Source organism: Gorilla gorilla, chromosome 12 (genome assembly GCF_029281585.2).
Source record: "Gorilla gorilla gorilla isolate KB3781 chromosome 12, NHGRI_mGorGor1-v2.1_pri, whole genome shotgun sequence".
Classification (NCBI taxonomy): domain Eukaryota; kingdom Metazoa; phylum Chordata; class Mammalia; order Primates; family Hominidae; genus Gorilla; species Gorilla gorilla.
The window spans coordinates 46,720,221-46,741,208 of record NC_073236.2 but is presented as its reverse complement, the minus strand read 5'-3'; the positions used below and the strand labels follow the sequence as shown (position 1 = coordinate 46,741,208).

General features: G+C 36.2%; 1 protein-coding gene across 50 annotated transcripts in view; it reads right to left on the bottom strand.

Annotated features, from left to right (window-relative positions):
• The window catches only part of LOC101137060 (coiled-coil domain-containing protein 138), a 90,229-nt gene that overhangs the window by 25,968 nt on the left and 43,273 nt on the right, over positions 1-20,988 (bottom strand). For 44 of the 50 annotated variants that reach the window (XR_010129892.1, XR_010129891.1, XR_008677036.2 and 41 more), the window contains 2 exons: positions 13,544-13,736; positions 2,792-2,968 (listed from right to left, as the gene is read on the bottom strand). The exons of 2 other annotated variants lie outside the window; for them this stretch is intronic. Coding sequence is in view for 18 of the 48 variants with exons in the window: in XM_055378334.1 (XP_055234309.1) it covers positions 2,792-2,968; positions 13,544-13,736 (370 nt within the window). In the remaining 30 variants the exon portion in view is untranslated. The remainder of the gene's footprint in view (positions 1-2,791; positions 2,969-13,543; positions 13,737-20,988) is intronic. 4 more of the 50 variants (XR_008677048.2, XR_008677054.2, XM_055378346.2 and 1 more) reach the window with 1 other exon arrangement.

The following is a 20,988-nucleotide window of genomic DNA, read 5'->3' as shown; positions in this document are numbered from 1 at the left end:
AAACTTAAGTAAAAAGAACAAAGCTGGAAGCATCATGTTATCTGACTTCAAACTATACTACAAGGCTATAGTAACCAAATACCATGGTACTGGTATATAAAAAGACACATAGACCAATGGAACAGAATAGAGAAACCAGAAATAAAACCACATACCTACAACCAACTGATTTTCAACAAAGAAAATCACAATATACAAAAATTAACTCAAGATGGAACAAAGACTTAAATGAAAGATGTCAAATTATAAAAATCCTAGAAGAAAATCTAGGAAATACTCTTCTGGACATTGGCCTAGGCAAAAAATTTATGACAAACTCCTCAAAAGCAAATGCAATAAAAATAAAAATTGACAATTGGGACCTATTTAAACTAAAGAGCTTCAGCATAGCAAAAGAAACTATCAACAGAGTAAACAGACAACCTATAGAATGGGAGAAAATATCTGCAAATTCTGCATCCAACAAAGGACTAATATCCAGAATCTACAAGGAGCTCAAACAAATCAATGAGAAAAAGCAACCCCGTTAAAAAGTGGGCAAAGGACATGAACAGATACTTCTCAAAAGAAGACATACAAGTAGCCAACAAATATATTTAAAAATGCTCAACATCACTAATCATCTTTGAAATGCAAACCAAAACCACAATGAGATGCCATCTCACACTAGTCAGAACGGCTATTACTAAAGTCAAATAGAACTGCCATTCGATTCAGCAATCCTATTACTGAGTCTATACCCAAAGGAAATGAAATTGTTCTACCAAAGAGATACCTGCACTCTCATGCTTATTGCAGCAGCTGTATTCAAAATAGCAAAGATGTGGAATCAACCTAGGTGCCCATCAATGGTGGATCAGATAAAGAAAATGTAGTACATATACACCATGGAATACTATGCAACCATAAAAAAATAATGAAATAATGTTCTTTGCAGCAACATGGATGCAGCTGGATGCCATTATCCTAAATGACGAGTTCAGTTGAAGCCCAAACCTCAGCATCACACGATAAATCCATGTAACACACCTGCACATGTACCCCCTACATCTAAAATTTAAAAAAAAAAGAAAAAAAAAGCATGAGAAAATTAAATATATGGTAAAATGGGTTTCCAATCTCAAACCTAGGAAAATGAAAAACCAACAGCTAAAGAAGTATTTGCTACACTTTGATCAATCTTTCCTCGCTCTAATAAATTGTACTGGCTGACCAACAAGTACTGAATTTACATTAAAATTCAAGCAAGTAAATGCTCTTCAGTCAGACATCATCAAAGATTCACCCATTTCCAAACTTCCAAAATTTTCGCATCACTAAACACAATACGGTTTTAGTAGTGATCACCATTAGATACTGCTTATTTACTTGATTTGAACAACAAGGGCACAGCGTTGGTGTTTTTTTTTTGTTTGTTTGTTTGTTTTTGAGACGGAGACTTAGTCACCCAGGCTGGAGTACAGTGGCACAATCTTGGCTCACTGCAACCTCCACCTCCTGGGTTCAAGTGATTCTCCTGCCTCAGCGTCCTGAGTAGCTGGCATTACAGGCGCACACCACCATGCCTGGCTAATTTTTATATTTTTAGTACAGACGGGGTTTCACCGTGTTGGCCAGGCTGGCCTTGAACTCCTGATCTCCAGTGATCTGCCTGCCTCGGCCTCCCAAAGTGCTGGGATTACAGGCATGAGCCACTGCACCTGGCTGAATTTGAGAGTAACCTGAACAATGGTAAACAAATGTGACTTGACTGTTGACTATCTCCTCTAACAGACTTTATTCAAATTTGCATTTGCAGTACCACAATGTCATTTCACCCAAGCAGGTCAACTATTTCATAAAATTATATTTTGTTTTCCTTTGACATCGAGAAAGATGTCATCTCTGTCATATTCAGAAAGATTTCTTTCTAATGAATACACATTTGCATCTGGTATGATTTTTGTTTTTCTCATTAAAAGAAAAATCCCTGTGAAACAAGTTGGGAATCTAGGCACTTAAGTAATACTGGATCCCTCAGTTCACTAACTTTTCACTTTTCATTCTACTCCTTACATTAGTAAACTGAAATACACAACTCCAAGATTACTAATCTAGGTAGCTAGTCATCAACTGTAAGTCCAATATTTTAACAGTTACAAATAGCTAAAAACGTTGATAAAATATATCAGACAATATAGGACATTTTGGGACAGGAGAAGAAAATAAACCTGGAAAACCTAGTTACAGTGCTTTGGTAGAACAAGCCTTAGGTCTAGAGTCAGAGATGTGGCTTTAAGTCTCAGTTCTACTTGTGTTTAGCTGGGGAATCCCTGGAGAAGTTACCTAATTTTTTAGTGATGTTATTAATGACTCAATTAAATAGCATCAAAAATATTTTTAAGCATTTAAAAATGCAATAGTCCGGGCGCAGTGGCTCACGCCTGTAATCCCAGTGCTTTGGGAGGCCGAGGCTGCCAGATCACGAGGTCAGGAGATACAGACCATCCTGGCCAACATGGTGAAACCCCGTCTCTACTAAAAATATAAAAATTAGCTGGGCATGGTGGCGTGTGCCTGTAATCCCAGCTACTCGGGAGGCTGAGGCAAGAGAATTGCTTGAACCAGGGAGTCAGAGATTGCAGTGAGCTGAGATTGTGCCACTGCACTCCAGCTTGGCGACAAAGCGAGACTCCATCTCAAAAAAAAAAAAAAAGCAATAGTATCTGATATGTGGAGTTATACATGCAGACAAGATAAAGACAGAAAAATCATCCTGCTTTCTTTACACATATAGAACTTAAAAACTTACTAGATTCCACCGTCATCTGGAGCAAACTATCAATAACATTAGACAGGAGTCCTTTACTGGATATTCTTAGATGACTTAATATTACTGGAACAGCCTGATACTCCAAAAACAAGGTTTTTCCTTCTTCTGTCTTCAAGTCCAAACAAAGAGAATCAAATGCCTGAGCCAGGTAATCAGCTGGAAAATAGTTATGTACAATCAACTGCAGTTTTGCTAGTCTAGGTATCAATCAGAAACAGAAGGTAAAAAAGCAATGTTGTTACCTTAACAAACTCAAAAGACAAACAAAAATTAAATAAGAGATCACAGTCTAAATTTAGATTCTAACTAATTTGTCAGAACTCAAATGGGGAAGGAGAGAGGAGACATTATGATGTGGTAAATTTCATTTAGAATTTTCATGTTTTAACACCAAAATAACAAGCCACATTTTTTAATACTAAGGAAGAAAAACAATGCCTATTAGTATCACGAATGTTTATTTTTCCAATTTCATAACTACTACATGCTTCCAAAAACTTAGTATTTCTATCTCTATAATAGCTTTCTAAGATTATGTTTTGTTGCTGCTTCCTAAATGTTTACCTACTTCAAAATGTAATTTATACAAACATGCTAAATGGATTTTAAATAAGGATTTGTTTCCTAGTAAAGCTGAAACAAAAGATAATTTCAGAAGATTGAATATGCTCTGATGTGTCAGTTTTCATGATACATCTGCCATTAAGAATGGCAGCAAGATTTTACCCAGGCCAGCGCTGTGACGACTCCTGAATCAGAATCCCTGAAACTTTCTTAAAGAAGTCCCACAGATGACTGAGAAACCTGCAAGGCCAGGATTGGGAAGCACTAATTTAAGCAGAATCATTGCAAATGAAGTAGTAAGATACTTGCATCATTACACTTCAGTACACTACACAACCCAAGTCCCTACTCTTACAGCAGTCTTACCTTGTGCTTTTAATGTACAATAATCAAGTTTTCTAAAACTCTCCTTTCAAAATGCTATTCAGAGGGAAAAAAAACCGTTCATGCTATCCAAGTAATAATTTTTATACTGAGATTTCTGTTTAAAGGAGAAGACTCAAGAGCACCATGAAATACTGAAAGTACAACAGAATCACCGTATTAAAATTTACTCTTTTGTAGCTTCATGTTGCATTTCTTCTTTGCTGTTTCAGCTTACATAATAAGTAATTTAAAACCCTGGTTATTAAGAATGAGAAGTTTAGAATAACTTGTGTGAAGTGAAAATACATATGAAACTATTTTGAGAAAGTAAGATCTGTGCCTCTGGATCAATTATAGTACACTCCATTTTTACCATTGGTAGAATTTAGTTCAAGGAACACCAGCATTACTGTACTTAATTTTGTGGTTTAAAAAAACATTGTAAATAAATGTGTATTAAGTTAAACAAAGTTGCTAGATTCTGTGATTCTGTTCAGACTTGCCTTATTTAGAAACATCCTTTTTTTTTTTTAGCAACACCACAGGTAGAAGAGTATACACAGATGAAGCCTGAACGCAACTCTTTACAAGAACAAAAGTTTTATCACAGTGCCACCTACTGTATTTGACACACATTATTCTTAGTATATAATTTGACAAGATTAAACAGGTTGAATACTATACAGTTTTTAAAAATAGGCTGACTACTATATGGTATTCTTTTAAGTTTGCAAACTTTAAAAAATTGTCCTTGAGGGTTAGAAAAACTGTATTTGGTTTCTTTTTCACAAGTGACCTTATCTTTTAGGGATAAATCAAAATTATGTCCTCATTTTGTCTTCATTTTAATTTATTGAATATTTCACATTTTCTAAATACAAGAGCAATTTAACTTCTGAAAGAGTATTTTTAAAATTTTAGTTATCAATTATATCGAAGTTGGTTTCTTTTTATAAATGCTATATTACTGAGTCTTTTAACAATGTCCTGGCAATCAAATGTAACCTTTTTATTCCCTAACAAAAGTCAAACTTCAAACTACTGATCTTAATCAGTATGAAATATGGTTTTCCATTATTTTGTTTATATGATAAATTTAAAAATGATTAGAAAGTCTTTTGCAGAAACTGCCATCAAAAGGTGAACTCTACTGCCCACCCTTTGAATCTGGGCTAACCTTGTAACTTAACCAATAAAATGTAGCAGAAATGATGCTGTGTGAATTAGAAGCCTGAGGCTCAGCTAGATACTCTTCACCTATAAACAGGCCCCCCGAGAGAGGCCAAGAAAGAACAGCAGAACCAAGCCCAGCCGAGCCCAGCCAAATATCCAGATGAGCTGAGCCCAAATTACCAACCCAAAGAATTGTGAGCTGGTAAATAAAATGGTGGTTGAGCTAAGCCACTAAGTCTCTGGAAGTTTATTAAGCAGGAATAAACAACTAATGTAGTCTAACAGACCTCAATTCTGATCTCAAGTAAAACCAACTCTTAAAAGTTTTATAATAAGTAATAATGTCTATTGATAACAATAGTAGCTAAAGACTTTATGCCAGACTTGCTAAACCTTTACATCAATTCTCTCATTAAAAAATAATTGTAGTGGAAATAGTAAAACAAACAAACAAAAAAGACCTTCCAAATACCACACAGCTAGTAGTGAAGCTAAGATTCAAACCTTAGTTGTCTGACTACAGAGTTGAAGTAACTACAACATTATACTGGCTTCCTACCAAATCAAACCTGCCTATTAACTGAGAACAGCAACAATTCCCTACATTTCTCTAGACCTAAAGTATAAGCTCACAATTTAAAAATACATAAATCTGCTTTGAGAGCCAAGTGCCAAGTAGGACAGGACAAATGTCCTAGTCCTAATGTACACATTTTCTACATATATATATAATATGTATATGTATATGTATATAAAAAAATATATAATATATAATATATATTTAATATATACTATATATTTATTATATATATGTAATATATAATATATATAATATATATTTAATATATATACTATATAGTATATATATTTATTATACTATATAGTATATTATATAGTATATATACTATATAGTATATATACTATATAGTATATATAATATATTATATAGTATATATATTATATAGTATATATATTATATAGTATATATTATATATTGTATATATTACATATTATATATATTATATATAGTATATATAATATATTATATAGTATATATAATATATTATATAGTATATATAATATATTATATAGTGTATATAATATATTATATAGTATAAATATATTATATAGTGTATATTATATAGTATATATAATATATTATATAGTATAAATATATTATATAGTGTATATATTATATAGTATAAATTATATAGTGTATATAATATATTATATAGTATATATTATATAGTATATATAATATATTATATAGTATAATATATTATATAGTATATATATTATATAGTATGTATATTATATAGTATATATATTATATAGTATATATACTATATTATATAGTATATATATTATATAGTATATATACTATATTATATAGTATATATATTATATAGTATATATAATATATTATATAGTATATATATTATATAGTATATATAATATATTATATAGTATATATATTATATAGTATATATAATATATTATATAGTATATATATTATATAGTATATATAATATATTATATAGTATATATATTATATAGTATATATAATATATTATATAGTATATATATTATATAGTATATATAATATATTATATAGTATATATATTATATAGTATATATAATATATTATATAGTATATATATTATATAGTATATATAATATATTATATAGTATATATATTATATATATATTGCATATAGAAGACAGTTGGCTGGGGATGGCTGGTGCCCGTAACTCCACTGCTTTGAGGGGCCAAGGGGGGAAGACAGCTTCAGCCCAGGAGTTTGAGACCAGCTTGGGCAACATGGCAAGAGCTCATCTCTACAAAAAATAAAAAATTAGATGGGCATCGTAGTGCATGCCTGTAGTCCCAGCTACTTGGAAGCCTGAGGCAAGAGGACTGCTTGAGCCCAGGAGTTCAAGGTTGTGGTGAGCTATGCTTGCACCACTGCATTCCAGCCTGAGTGACAGCGTGAGATCCCATCTCTCAAAACAAAAAAAGAAAGCTATCAGTAAACCAAATAATTCTATCAGATAAAATTCCTACAACTCCTTTTAACAATTTCTAGATTAAATTGGTACACATATATTGAAGGTTTTATTAATTAAAATACACATAGATTTCTGTATCTCCATACTTATTGTTAATGACATAATATTGTACTATGCTCATGATATGGTTAAGGGCCCAATATTTCTAGAAAAATCTGGGTCATTTGTATTAGACTGACCCTCAGTTTGCTCTTCTGTAAAAACGACACCATGACCTACCTCATAGTTATTGCAGGGAATACATTTGAAACAATCAAGTACAATGACTAAAACAATGCCAGCAAAGTCCAAGAACTCGGTTGATGTTCATTTTCTTCACTATTCCGATTGTGGGTCTATCAGCTATTTATCTTTTCTCATTATTACAAACAGCATATTAACACCTTGGAACATTTTTACTTTTGCAATTATTTCTTGCAATAGATGTCACGAAAGGTTATGATGTATTTTGGTGATGTTTGTGAGCAGAATGCACTTCAAAAATATTAACTTTGATACAAACAAAATTGTGCCTATATCCTCTCAGTGACACAGTATATTTGATCATTTTACTTCTGTAATGGTTAGGTTTTTTTATTTTATTTTAGTTCAGGGGTACATGTGCAGGTTTGTTACACAGGTACACTTGTGTCATAGGAGTTTGTTGTACAGATTATTTCATCACCCAGGTATTAAGACTAGTACCCATTAGTTATTTTTCCTGATCCTGTCCCTCCTCCCACCCTCTGATAGGCCCCAGTGTGTGTTGTTCCCCTTATGTATCCATGTGTTCTCATCATTTAGCTCCCACTTATAAATGAGAACATGTGTTATTTGATTTTCTGTTCCTGCATTAGTCTGTTAAGGATAATGGCCTCCAACTCCATCCGTGTCCCTGCAAAGGACATAATCTCATTCTTTTTAATGGCTGCATAGTATTCCATAGTGTTTATGTACCACATTTTCTTTATCCAGGTTATCTTTGATGGGCATTTGGGTTGATTCCGTGACTTTGCTATTGTGAACAGTGCTGCAATGAACACAACACATGCATGTGTCCTTATAATAGAACAATTTCTATTAGTTTGGGTATATACCCAGTAATGGGATTGTTGGGTTGAATGGCATTTGTCTTTAGGTCTTTGAGGAAATGCCACACTGTCTTCCACAATGGCTGAACTAATTTACACTCCCACAAACAGTGTACAAGTGTTCCTTTCTTTCCATAAAGAAGAGTTGTATCTTACAGTTAAATTTTATTTCAGAGATTGAGCATCACATACTGATTAAGTGTGCAGCTAAACTTTTTTATGCCTCAATTTCCTCATTTGTAAAATTACAATAATAATATTAACATCTCATGAACTGTTGTGAGGATTAAATGAGTTAATATATATAAAGTGCTCGGCCTATAACATAGTAAGTGCTATGTAGGTGTTTATTTCTTTGGTTATCTCAGGAAGTACATGCTCTTAGGTAGTCATAAAATAGGCTTAAGAAGGTAGGCTTCAGTAATTGATAGAGGCTAAATTAGGCTCTGTCAAATGCAGATCGTATCGTTTTGGCACAATTATCTACCTTTGTAAACCTCATCACTAACATGAGGATAATAGTATTCAGAGATAAGGTATAAAGAGCTTAGTATCTGTGGTGTTATGATATATATATATAGGTTTTCGTCTCATTAGTCTTTGTTATGATGTTGGGTGTGTTAGGCCTCAGGGGAAGGTCTCTGACCTTCTCCTGCCCTCCTTTCACTTGGCCCAAGCCAGGACTCTAATCTTTCCTGGACTTTCTGATTGTGGGTCTTAACACCCTCCCCAGAGAGAGTCCTGACCTATATCCTGGTGGAGAGAATTGTGATGTCAGGAAGCCTCCATAAAAACCCAAGAGAAAGGCCGGGCGCGGTGGCTCACGCCTGTAATATCAGCACTTTTGGGAGGCTGAGGTGGGCGGATCACCTGAATTCAGGAGTTTAACACCAGCCTGGCCAACGTGGTGAAACCCCGTCTCTACTAAAAGTACAAAAATTAGCTGGGCATGGTGGCAGGCACCTGTAAGCCCAGCTACTCAGGAGGCTGAGGCAGGAGAATTGCTTGAACCTGGGAGGCAGAGGTTGCAGCAAGCCGAGATCACGCCATTGCACTCCAGCCTGGGCAACAAGAGCAAAACTCCATCTCAAAAACAAAGAAACAAACAACAAAAAACAAAACACCCCAGAGAAATGGGTTCAGAGAGCTTCCAGATGGTTGGACACATGGAGGTTTCTGAAGCGTGATGCTCCAGGGAGGGGACAGAAGTTCCATGCCCCTTCCCCTATACCTTGCTCTCTCTCTCTCTTCATCTACATCATTTGCAATATCCTTTATAATAAACTGGTTAAGTGTTTCCCTGAGTTCTATGAGCTACTCCAGCAAATTAAACCCAAAGAGGGGGTTGTAGGAACCCCAATTTGAAGCCAGTTGGTCAGAAGTTCCAGAGGGCCGGACTTGCAACTGGTGTGGCATGAGGCAGCCTTGGAGACTGAGTGCCCAACTTGTGGGATCTGACACTATCTCCAGGTGGATCGTGTCAGAAGTGAATTGGAGCAGCTTGTGTCTGCTGCTTGGTATGTGGAGAAAAACCTCCACACATTTTGTCACAGAAGTCTTCTTCTGTGTGGATGATTATTGTCATGTGGGAGTAGAGAAAAAACACAGTTAAAGAATTTTCCCTAGACAGCACTGTGGTGTCAAAACTCACCAACTGGCCAGGCGCAGTGAGTGGCTCACGCCTGTAATCCCAGCACTTTGGGAGGCTGAGGCGGGCAGATCATGAGGTCAGGAGTTCGAGACCAGGCTGGCCAACATGGTGAAACCCCGTGTCTACTAAAGACAGAAAAAATTAGCAGGGTGTGGTGGTGCGTGCCTGTAATCCCAGCTACTGAGGAGGCTGAGGCAGGAGAATCGCTTGAACCTGGGAGGCGGAGGCTGCAGTGAGCCAAGATCGTGCCACTGCATTCCAGCCTGGGCGACAGGGTGAAACTCTGTCTCCAAAAAAAAAAAAACAAAACAACAAAAACTCGCCAAGTATTATATATGCTGATTCTTATATGAACAGTCTATTCAATATAACCAGGTATTATCTTCATAGATCTATATATATCTGGATTAAGCAGTTAATATTATGTGTATTATCCAATGCATCTACCTATTACCCAACACATTTGCCTACTTTCTCATTTTCTACTAAATTTATCAAATTTGAAACTGATGTTCCTATTTTATAAATAGGAAACATCTTCTTACTAGAGTTAAGTAAGTCTACTCTTAGGATTTAAGAGTTTTTCTTATGTTTAAATGTTTAGTTCTCCCAGAATTTTTTTCAGTATATTTATATTTAACGATAAAGGATAAATAGCTGTATCATGACAGTGTCTGACAGTAGTTCCGAGGACCATCTGGCTCTGACATTTCTTCCTAGGTGCTGGCATGTGCTGGGATTTGGCCAGGACAAAGGCCCCTTTTACACTTGTATTCACTGGCCCATGCATCCTGTTGAACCCTCCTAGCCCCAGGTCTTGTGTGCAGGCACACCCCACCTGCCTGCAGCTACTGGAGAGAACACCTGCAGTCAGAAAGTGCTCTTCTCCCTGAGACTCATCAGCATTCAGGCTTCTTTCTTGATGGCAGCAGCATGTACCTTGGCCCCAGGTAGTAGATGAACACTGGAACCCTACAGGTTTGGGCTCATAAGAAACCCTTGTGCCTAGGCTGGGAGCGGCCAGACTATAAGGAAAGGGAGAACTCTTGTATCTCTTCCTTGTTCCACAGTGATTAGCGTCAGATTTTTCTTTTCTTTTTCTTTTTTGAGGCCACCAGGCTGAGGAGCCTGCAGCTTTAAAGGGTATCTGTTAGGCAGGAACCTTGTGAGAAAGAATTGTTCACAACAAGTGTGAAGGGAGACTAGAGAGTGAAGCCAGGGAGACGTGTTAGGGCCTGTCTGTGGTCTAGGGAGAGGTGATGAAGCCACTGAAAAGGTCATGGGGAGTCACCATGGGAGGCAGTATTCCTGAAATCCAGTGGCCAGGGTGTGGAGGAAAGGGGTGGCACACAGGTATCTAGAGGAGGCTAAGGAAAAGGGAATAGGAGTGGCCATGAGCTCAGTTGGACATGCTCCTTGGATTTGTGTGTTTATAGTTTTCACCATATTTCAAAAATTTGGAGCCATTATGTCTTGAAATAGTTCTTGTCTCCCCTCTTCATAGACTCTAAGTACATAATATTAGAATATATGATTTTGTCTCAAAACTCACTGATGTTCTGTTTTCTTTTTTGTAGATTTTTTTTCTCTGTGTAATTCATTTTGGACAGTTTCTATTGCTATGTATTCCAGTTCACTAGTCGTTTGTCTGCAGTGTCTAATTCTCTCCAGTGTATTTTTAAATTTCAGGCACTGGGTTTTTCATTTCCAGAAATCTGATTGAAGTCTTTTTATCGCGTATCTTCCATGTATCCCCTTACCAGGCTCATGTTTTCCTTTACCTTCTTGAACACAGGGATATAGTTATAATAACTGCAGTAAAGTCTTGTCTACTAATTCTATCATCTGTATCATATGATTTGACATGATTCTATGTTCTTAAAAAAATGACTTGCACAGGGAAGCAAAGTCATTAATTCAATACATAATATGAAGTGCCAATTTTGATTCATTTCTGGACTTCCTATTCCCTCTGTCCTATTTTGATTTATTAAATAAGTTATTACTCATTTTGTATCATTACATATTAGGATTGTTTTAAAGTTGGCTAAGCCTCTGCGCCAGTGTTGCTGTTTCACTTGTTTTAAATCATCGCATTTGTTGCAAATTTTTCCACATAAATTTCCCTATCACTTCCTCAACTTACGCAAACTATATTAGAATTTTAACTGGTATTATACATTAAGCCATATGGGACATCTTATTTTTAAAACACTTCGTCTTCATAGGCAGGAAGAATAAAAGTTCTTTATTTCTGACATTTAACTTCAGCAATAATCTTCATCAACCTATTCACCCATCCATTATTTATCCATATTCTTATGCCCTATTTCTTTGAAAGCCCTCAATTAATACAGAGTCTCCACAAATTAATGGTCTTCTCTACTCCTTCCCAATATTCATACTTCATTTTTTCATGGCTCATTACAGATGTCCAAAACTGCTGCACACAAGTGGTGACAGAGAGCACCTAATTCCCTTCTATTTCACATAAATATCCCTTATTGCATTTTTGCTTTTCTTAGCATATTATCAGAAATGAACATTACATGTTATTAAATGATATAATATATGTTGATATATTATTTCAAACATCTTAGTTAAATGATAAATGATTAATAATTTTTCTTATATTAAATTGGCTTCAAATTCTTGATACTAATATTATTTGATCTTTAGTGAATCTATGCTTTAATGTGTGGCTATGATGTGTCAGCTAAAATTCTTATTTAGAATCCTGTTACCCGTGGGTATGTAAGCGTGTGTGTATTTTTTTTTAAGATTTGGAGATAGGTCTGTGGTGAACTTTATTTTGAGCTAATCCCTGCTTCTCGTAAGTGACCTTTCACACACTAACCACCTAGTCTATTGTAATCTTGAGAACCATAACCATAAGGAGGCAAAATAATTAAGAAGGCAGTTATATGGTTTTTTACTTTTTCATCAATTCCATACCATCAGGAGTGACTAAATAAAACATACTTCAAAGAAAGAAGTCAAATTAAATGACTGTCATTGCCCATTAATGAAAACAACAATCTGAGCTTAACAAACAATTTAACAAACAGGGAAGACAGAAAGATGGTATATTTATTGCCTGACTACACTGGCATAACTCACTTTAACAAAAATTATCACATTTAATAATATAACCTGTTATAGCTAAATACTAAACACATATTAATTAGGGCCAACTTTGAAGGATTTCTAATTCATCCATTTCCTTATTCACTATTATATATGAAGCACTACGCTAGGTGCAGGGTCATTACAAACAAGTTTTTTCTTTGGGAAACTTACAAGCTAGTGCAAGCACTGAAAAACATTTTCTGTAAAGGGCCAGATGACAGTATTATAGGCTTTGGGGGGCCATACAGTCTCTGCTGCCAACTACTCAACTCTGTCACTGTAGGGCAAAGAGTCATAGACAATATACAACAAATGAGCATGGTTGTGGGAGAAAACTTCATTTACAAAACAGGTGGTAGGCCAGATTTTGCCCATGGACTAGTTTACCAACACATTCGCTAGTGGAAAATAATTAACTAGCAATTTCAATTTGATGTGACAAATACAAATAGATGTAGGCAAAGGTTGTTATGGGAATATGACCTAAGACAATCAAAGGCCTCTTGGGAGGAGGCAACAATCCAACTAAAGACTTCAATTTCTCACATTCAGCAAATAAAAGTAGCTTTTTTATAATGTGTAACCATTATAAAACAATTCAAAACCTCATTCTGAAAATGTACAACATATTTGATAAAAGAATTGCTTTAATATATGATATTCTCTACTGTTTCTCAAAATTAACCATAAGTACAATTGAAAGCTTACCTTGAGTGACTGTTTTGAGAACAATTAAGGTTGATAAAAATCTCAATGGCAAATTGGAGCTCTTAAAGAAAGCAGCTGTCTTTGGTTTATTCTCCACAGAATGCTGTGGAGAACTATCCTGAATTCCTTTAGTTACCACTCCTTTAAAAATGTCTTCACCCAATCTCCTCAATGTTGATGTCATAGTCGAGTGCTGTTAAAAATATGTACAATCTTAGTATATTTATTCATGTTCAGAATATATCTTTTTTTTTGAGACACAGTCTTGCTCTGTTGCCCACGTTGGAATGCAGTAGCGCAATCATGGCTCACTGCAGCCTCAAACTCCTGGGCTCAAGCAATCCTCCTACCTCAGCCTCCCAAGAAGCTGGGACTACAGGCACTCACTACCACACCCAGGTTTTTTTTTTTTTTCGATAGAGATGGGTCTCACTAAGTTGCTGAGGCTGGTCTCGAACTCTTGGGCTCAAGTGATCCTCCTACCTTGACCTCCCAAAATGCTGGGATTACAGGATCATGAGCCACTGTGCCTGGCCAATAACTATTTTAAATATTAAATCAAATATATGTATTAAAAGTAAGTGAAATCTGTGGCTAATTTAAAGTTGAAAATATGTAAAATTGGAAAGTGACAATTTTATCAACTTAAAAAATTATTTATGACTGTACATTTTTCTAAAACGTAAGAACATAAGATCATGCTATATTTCTGACACAGAGAAATATCAAGGGAACAGAGGTGGACTACCTACTCTCTCAGTTGCTGATTGCTCCACCATCAATGAAAACCAGCTTATCAGGCACATCCTTCTGTGTTCGCTTAAGAAATGATTATCTAGAGCCTCAGTCCCTTCAGCTAACTCTGATTACAAAAGTCATAGTGACTCCAAAAACTTTTAGCAATTTCAAAACAGTAAAATACTGGGTTAGAATCATAGATAATTCTCATGGAGAATAAAACAAAAAAAATGGGCAAAATAGAAATAGTAGCATGAAACTACCTCTAAAATAATATATGATCTAATGGTATTTGATATAGCTATTAAGAATAAAATGAGGCTGGGCGCGGTGGCTCACGCCTGTAATCCCAACACTTTGGGAAGCCGAGGCGGGCAGATCATGAGGTCAGGAGATCGAGACCATCCTGGCTAACATGGTGAAACCCCATCTCTACTAAAAATACAAAAAATTAGCCAGGCGTGGTGGCGGGTGCCCGTAGTCCCAGCTACTTGGGAGGCTGAGACAGGAGAATGGTGTGAACACGGGAGGCGGAGCTTGCAGTGAGCCGAGGTCGCACCACTGCACTCCAGCCTGGGTGACAGAGCGAGACTCCATCTCAAAAAAAAAAAAAAATCAAATGAAAGGAAAGCATTTCAAACTGTTGCAGATCAGAATGCTTAACCCAGATTTGGTAAAAACTTAAAATTTCCTTTATTATGACCCAATTCTCCAATCTCATGTGACTGAGTTTTTATAGCAGTTTCCCCTATCTGCATGGAAATTTGTGACCAACTGGTTCCTAACTCAGTATTGATCCTGCAATGTGGATAAGTTTTAGCTTTTAAATTTCTGCATCTAAAATTAAAAACAAATCTATTGAGGTTTTACAGGTGACAAAGGCCAAATGGTTGAGTGGTCAGACACAAAAGCAGTGCAATCTAATTTAAATATATTGTCAGTACAATTTTTATATTATTAGAAAAAAAATACATGTTTTTAAACCTTTGTGTAAAAAATAGAAAAAAATGTTCAAAACTACTTACAATAAGTGTGTTAAATGACAGGATTAAGGTAAACTTTTTTTGTTTTTAAAATTATCTCTAATGCTTTACTACTACGCTTTTATAATGAAAAAATAAACTTGAAAAAAAAATGTGGGCCGGGCACAGTGGCTCACGCCTGTAATCCCAGCACTTTGGGAAGCCAAGGCAGGCGGATCACAAGGTCAGGAGATCAAGACCATTCTGGCCAACATGGTGACACCCCGTCTCTACTAAAAATACAAAAATTAACTGGGCTTGGTGGCGTGCACCTGTAATCCCAGCTATTCAGGAGGGTGAGGCAGGAGAATCGCTTGAACCTGGGAGTCGGAGGTTGCAGTGAGCCGAGATCGTGCCACTGCTCTCCAGCCTGGATGACAGAGCAAGACTCTGTCTCAAAAAAAAAAAAAAAAAATGTGGATAGTATTTGCCTTTAATTGAAGGAAGAGAAAAAAACTCCAAAAATAGCACTCTGGGTTGTTGCTGAAGCTTCACCTAAGGATGTTAAAACTTTTGCTGAAACAAATCTAGACCCAAAATGTCTAGTTTTCAATTTAAAATCACCCACCATTCCAAGGACCAGAAAGATTTCAAACTGAATGAAGAAAAGACAATCAACAGCTGCCAACACCGACAGGACAGAATGTTAGAATTGTCTGACAAAGATTCTAAAGTAGCCATGACAAAAGGAACACCTGCATACGCTTTTAGAAAATCTCATCGAAGACACAGAAAGTCTTACCAAAGAAGACATAGAAAAAGAAACAAGTGAATATTTCAGAACTGGAAATACAATAACAGTCTCAATAACAGAATGGAGAGGATGGAGGAAAGAATAACTGGAAAATAAAACAACAGAAAACACCCAACCTGAACAACTGCAAACAACCTGGAAAAATAACAACAACAACCAGAACTTCAAGGAATAGCAAAACATCTAAAATCATGTCATTAGAGTCCAGGAAAGGAAAAATCAGGTAGGGCTGAAAAAGCACTTGAAGAAACTGGGGGCGGTGGCTCACAGTTGCACTCCCGGCACTTTGGGAGGCCAAGATGGAAGATCGCTTGAGCCTGGGAGTTCAAGACCAGCCTGGGCAACATAGGGAGACCCTATCTCTACAAAACAAAAAAAAATTAACCAGGTAAGGTAGTACATGACCGTGGTCCCAGCTTGAGCCCAGGAGGGTGAGGCTGCAGTGAGCCGTGATTGAGCCACTGCACTCCAGCCTGGGCAACAGAGCAAGACCCTGTCTCAAAAAAAAAAAAAAAAAGAAAGAAAGAAACACACACACACACACACACACACACACACACACACACACACACACACACACACACACACACACACACACACACACACACACACACACACACACACACACACACACACACACACACACACACACACACACACACACACACACACACCATGAACTTGAAGAAATAATGACTGAAAACTTCCCGGACTTGGCAAAAAACATGCCCAGAGACTGAAGAAACTAAACAAACACCAAACAGGCTAAAATAAAGAGATCAACACCAAGACCCATCATAGTCAAACTTATAAAAACTAAAGACAAATGTGTGTGAGAGAAATGACACCTTACATATATGGGGAAAATAACTCAAATGACACATTTCTTATCAGAAACCATGGAGGGCAGAAAGAATTGGCACATTTTTCAAGTACTGAAAGTAAAGAACTGTCACACTAGAATCTGATACCCGGTGAAAATATCCTTCAGTAATTGAAAGGAAATCAAAATATGTTAAGAAAAACTAAGAGTTTGTGTCATCAGCAAACCTACTCTAGGCCAGGTGCGGTGGCTTATGCCTGTAATCACAGCACTTTGGGAGGCCACGGCAGGTGGATCACTTGAGGTCAGGAGTTCGAGACCAGCCTGGCCAACATGGCGAAACCCCATCTCTACTAAAAATACAAAAAGTAGACAGGCATGGTGGTGGGCGCCTGTAATCCCAGCTACTCGGGAGGGTGAGGCAGGAGCATGGTTTGAACCCAGCAGACGGAGGTTGCAGTGAGCCAAGATCATGCCACTGCACTCTAGCCTGGGCAGCAGAGTGAGACCCTGTCTCAAAAGAAAAAGAAAAATAACTACTCTAAAGAACAGATAAAGAAGTCCTCTAAACATAGATAGGATATAACGAAAGAGGGAACTGTGGCACATCTGGAAGGAGAGAAGAACACAGTAAACAAAAATATGGGTAAATACAATAAACTTTCCTTCTCTTCTTGAGTTTTATAAATTCTGTTTGATGGTTGAAGCAAAAATGGTAACATTCTCTAATGTGGTTCTAAGCGCATATAGAAAAGGTTAAGGGATAAAAAGGGAAGTAAAGTTTCTGTGCTTTATTCAAACCGGTAAAATGACCATACCAATAGACTGAATAGGTTATACATAATGTTGTAGTGAATGCTTATAATTTTATGTTGCCCTGGCATTCATTTTAAATATAAGTTGGACTTTTTCACCCTAGAAGCAGGGATCAGTCACTTTTAACACCGTTTCCAGTTCTAAATCCCCATCCCCTCCCCCAGTTCCTAAATATGTTTGATTCAGATATCTGCCTTAGACAACTCCTCCCTAATGACCACTTCCCTATGGAATAGCTAGATGAAGCCTGCACAACTTGTCTCACAGACCCTCACACCTCACTACGGACTGTGTGAATATGCCACAGTGACTACCTCCTAGAACTCATGTCTGCTTGCTTTAAACTCAACAAACAAAACAGCCTGTGAAAAACCTGTATGGGTAACATCCTGGACTCCAATAAGGGCACTTGCCCACAGGTCCCTTTCTCTCTCTCTCGCTCTCTCTCCCTGCCTGTGCTTCCTGACTTCCAAGTATGTGGACTCCAGGTTTGCCATGTAACTCCCAGGACCTAAAAGTAATAAATTCTTTATTTCAGCCAGATGGGTTGGCTCACGTCTGTAATTCCAACAATTTGGGAAGCCAAGGCAGGAGGATCACTTGAGGCCAAGAGTTAGAGACCAGCCTGGGCAACAAAGCAAGACACTGCCTCTATCAAAAAAAAAAAAAAACTTTTTAATTAGCCAGGTGTGGTGGCGAACGTCTGTAATCCTAGCTACATAGGAGGCTGAGGGAGAAGGATTGCTTGAGCCCAGGAGCTGGAGGCTGCAGTGATCTATGATCACCACTGCACTCCTGCCTGAGCAACAGAGTGAGACTCTGTCTCAAAAACAAACAAACAAACAAGAGAAACCCTTTACTTCCAACTTCTATGACTTCTAATCATTGGAGGGGTACTCTCCATCTTAAAGATCCTAAATTAAAACAAATGTAATACCAAGAAGAACTATTAGAAAAGTTATACAAAGAGATACACTCAATACACTATAAAGGAAAATAAAATTCTAAAAAATGTTCAAGTAACCCATAAGAAAGCAGAAAAATGAACCAAAGAAACGAAAAAGAGAAACAAAAAGAACCACCCAGTAGTTAAAAAAATAAAGTTACAGCTTAAGCCCTAACATATCAATAAGTACATTACATGTAAATGGCCTAAAACACCAATTAAAACAGAGCTTGACAAAGTTTATTTTTTCTAAATCCAGCTATATGCTATTTAATTAAAAAAACTCATTCTAGATATAAGCAGGTCAAAAGAAAAAGACTGGGAAAAGATATATTTTTAGAACATGAATCAAATGAAGCCAGAAGTCTCTATATTAGTATCAGATAGAGATTTCAGAGGCAATGCAAATGTTCAGAGATAGAGAAGGACATTATAAAATGATAAAAAGGGCAAATCCACCAAGACATAATCATAAATTTACAAGAACACAGTTACAAAATATGTGAGGCAAAACAAATGAAGGTTATAACATATAAATCTACAATTATAGCCGGAGACTTCAACATCCATCTATCTCTCCACACTTGATAGAACAGGACAAAGTATCAGCAAGGATATAGTACAACTCACAAACACCATCGACCAACAGGATCAAATTGACATTTATGCAACACTCTACCAAACAACAGAATACATATTCTCAGCCATAAAACAACCTCAACAATACAACTAAACTAGAAAAACAGAATAACAGAAACACAACAAACTTCTAAAGAACTCAAGGGTTGAGCCAGACACGGTGGCTCACACCTGTAATCCCAGTACTTTGGGAGGCCGAAGTGGGCAGATCACTTGAGGTCAACATGGTGAAACCCCATCTCTACTAAAAAAACAAACAAACAAACAAACAAAAAAAAAAACACACAAAAAAAACACAAAAATTAGCCAGGTGTGGTGGTGGGCATCTGTAATCCCAGCTACTTGGGAGGCTGATGCAGGAGAATCACTTGAGCCTGGGAGGCGGAGGTTGCAATGAGCCGAGACTGTGCCAGTGAACTCCAGCCTAGGTAAGAGAGTGAGTGAGGCTCTGTCTCAAAAAAATAAAAAGAAAAAAAGAAAAAAAGAAATGAAACAAAGAGATGATCCTTTGAAAGATCAATAAAATGGAGAAACAGAGAAACTTCTAGCAAAAGAGATGAACTAAAGAAAGAAAACACAAATTATCCATATCAAGAAGGAAATAATGCTACCACTACAGATACTGAAAACATCAAAAGGATAAGAGAATACTATGAAAAACTCTACACACATAAATGTGCATACATTTGAATGGTTCAGTCCCTCAAAAAGCACAAACTACTACAAATCATCGATATGAATTACATAACTAGAACAGCCCTGTAACTATTAAAGAACTTAAATTCATAATTTAAAACCTCCCCCAAAAGAAATCTCATCCACATAGTTTCACTGGAGAATTCTACCAAATGTTTAAAGAATGAACACTTAGTCTACATAATTTGTCCCAGAAAATATAAAGGATAAGACCCTTCCCAATTCATTTTATGAGCCTAATATTGCCCTGATACAAAACCAAAGAGAGTTCAAAACTATAGACAAATATTTCTCATGAATATAGAAATAAAAGTCCTTAACAAAATATTAGCAAATAGAATTTGTTAATATAAAAACATATACAAAGAATTAAACACCACAACCAAGTGGGTTTTATTTCAGAGACTTCAATATTTCAAAGTCAATGTAATTCATATTAACAAGTTGAAGATGAAAAAGATCATGTATCAATCAATGCAGAAAAACTATCTAAAAAAATTCAACACGATTCATGATTTTTAAAAAACTCAGAAAAATAGGAATACAGGGGAACTTGATTGAAAGTATCTATGAAAATACTACAGCTAATATACTTAGTAATGGCAGAATGAATTTTCCTCCTAAGAGGAGAAACAAGGCAAGGATGACTACTCTCACCATCATATTCGACATACTGCTGGAAACTCTAGCTAATGCAATAAGGTAGGAAAAGGAAATTAAAGGCATACATATCAAAAAGAAAAAAAAAACACAACACTGTTTTCATTTGCAGATAACATGATTTTCTATGTAAAAATCCTGAGGAATCTTCAAGAAAACTCCTAAAACTAGTAAGGTCAGGGTCACAGGACACAAAATAAACAAAAAACAATTTTACTTCTATATATTATCAATGAACATGTAAACATCAACAGTAAAAAGACAATACCAACTAAAATTGCTCAAAAAATTTAAATACTCAGCCAAAAAGGTAAACAAGAATGCAGCAATTTTATGCTGAAAACTATGCAA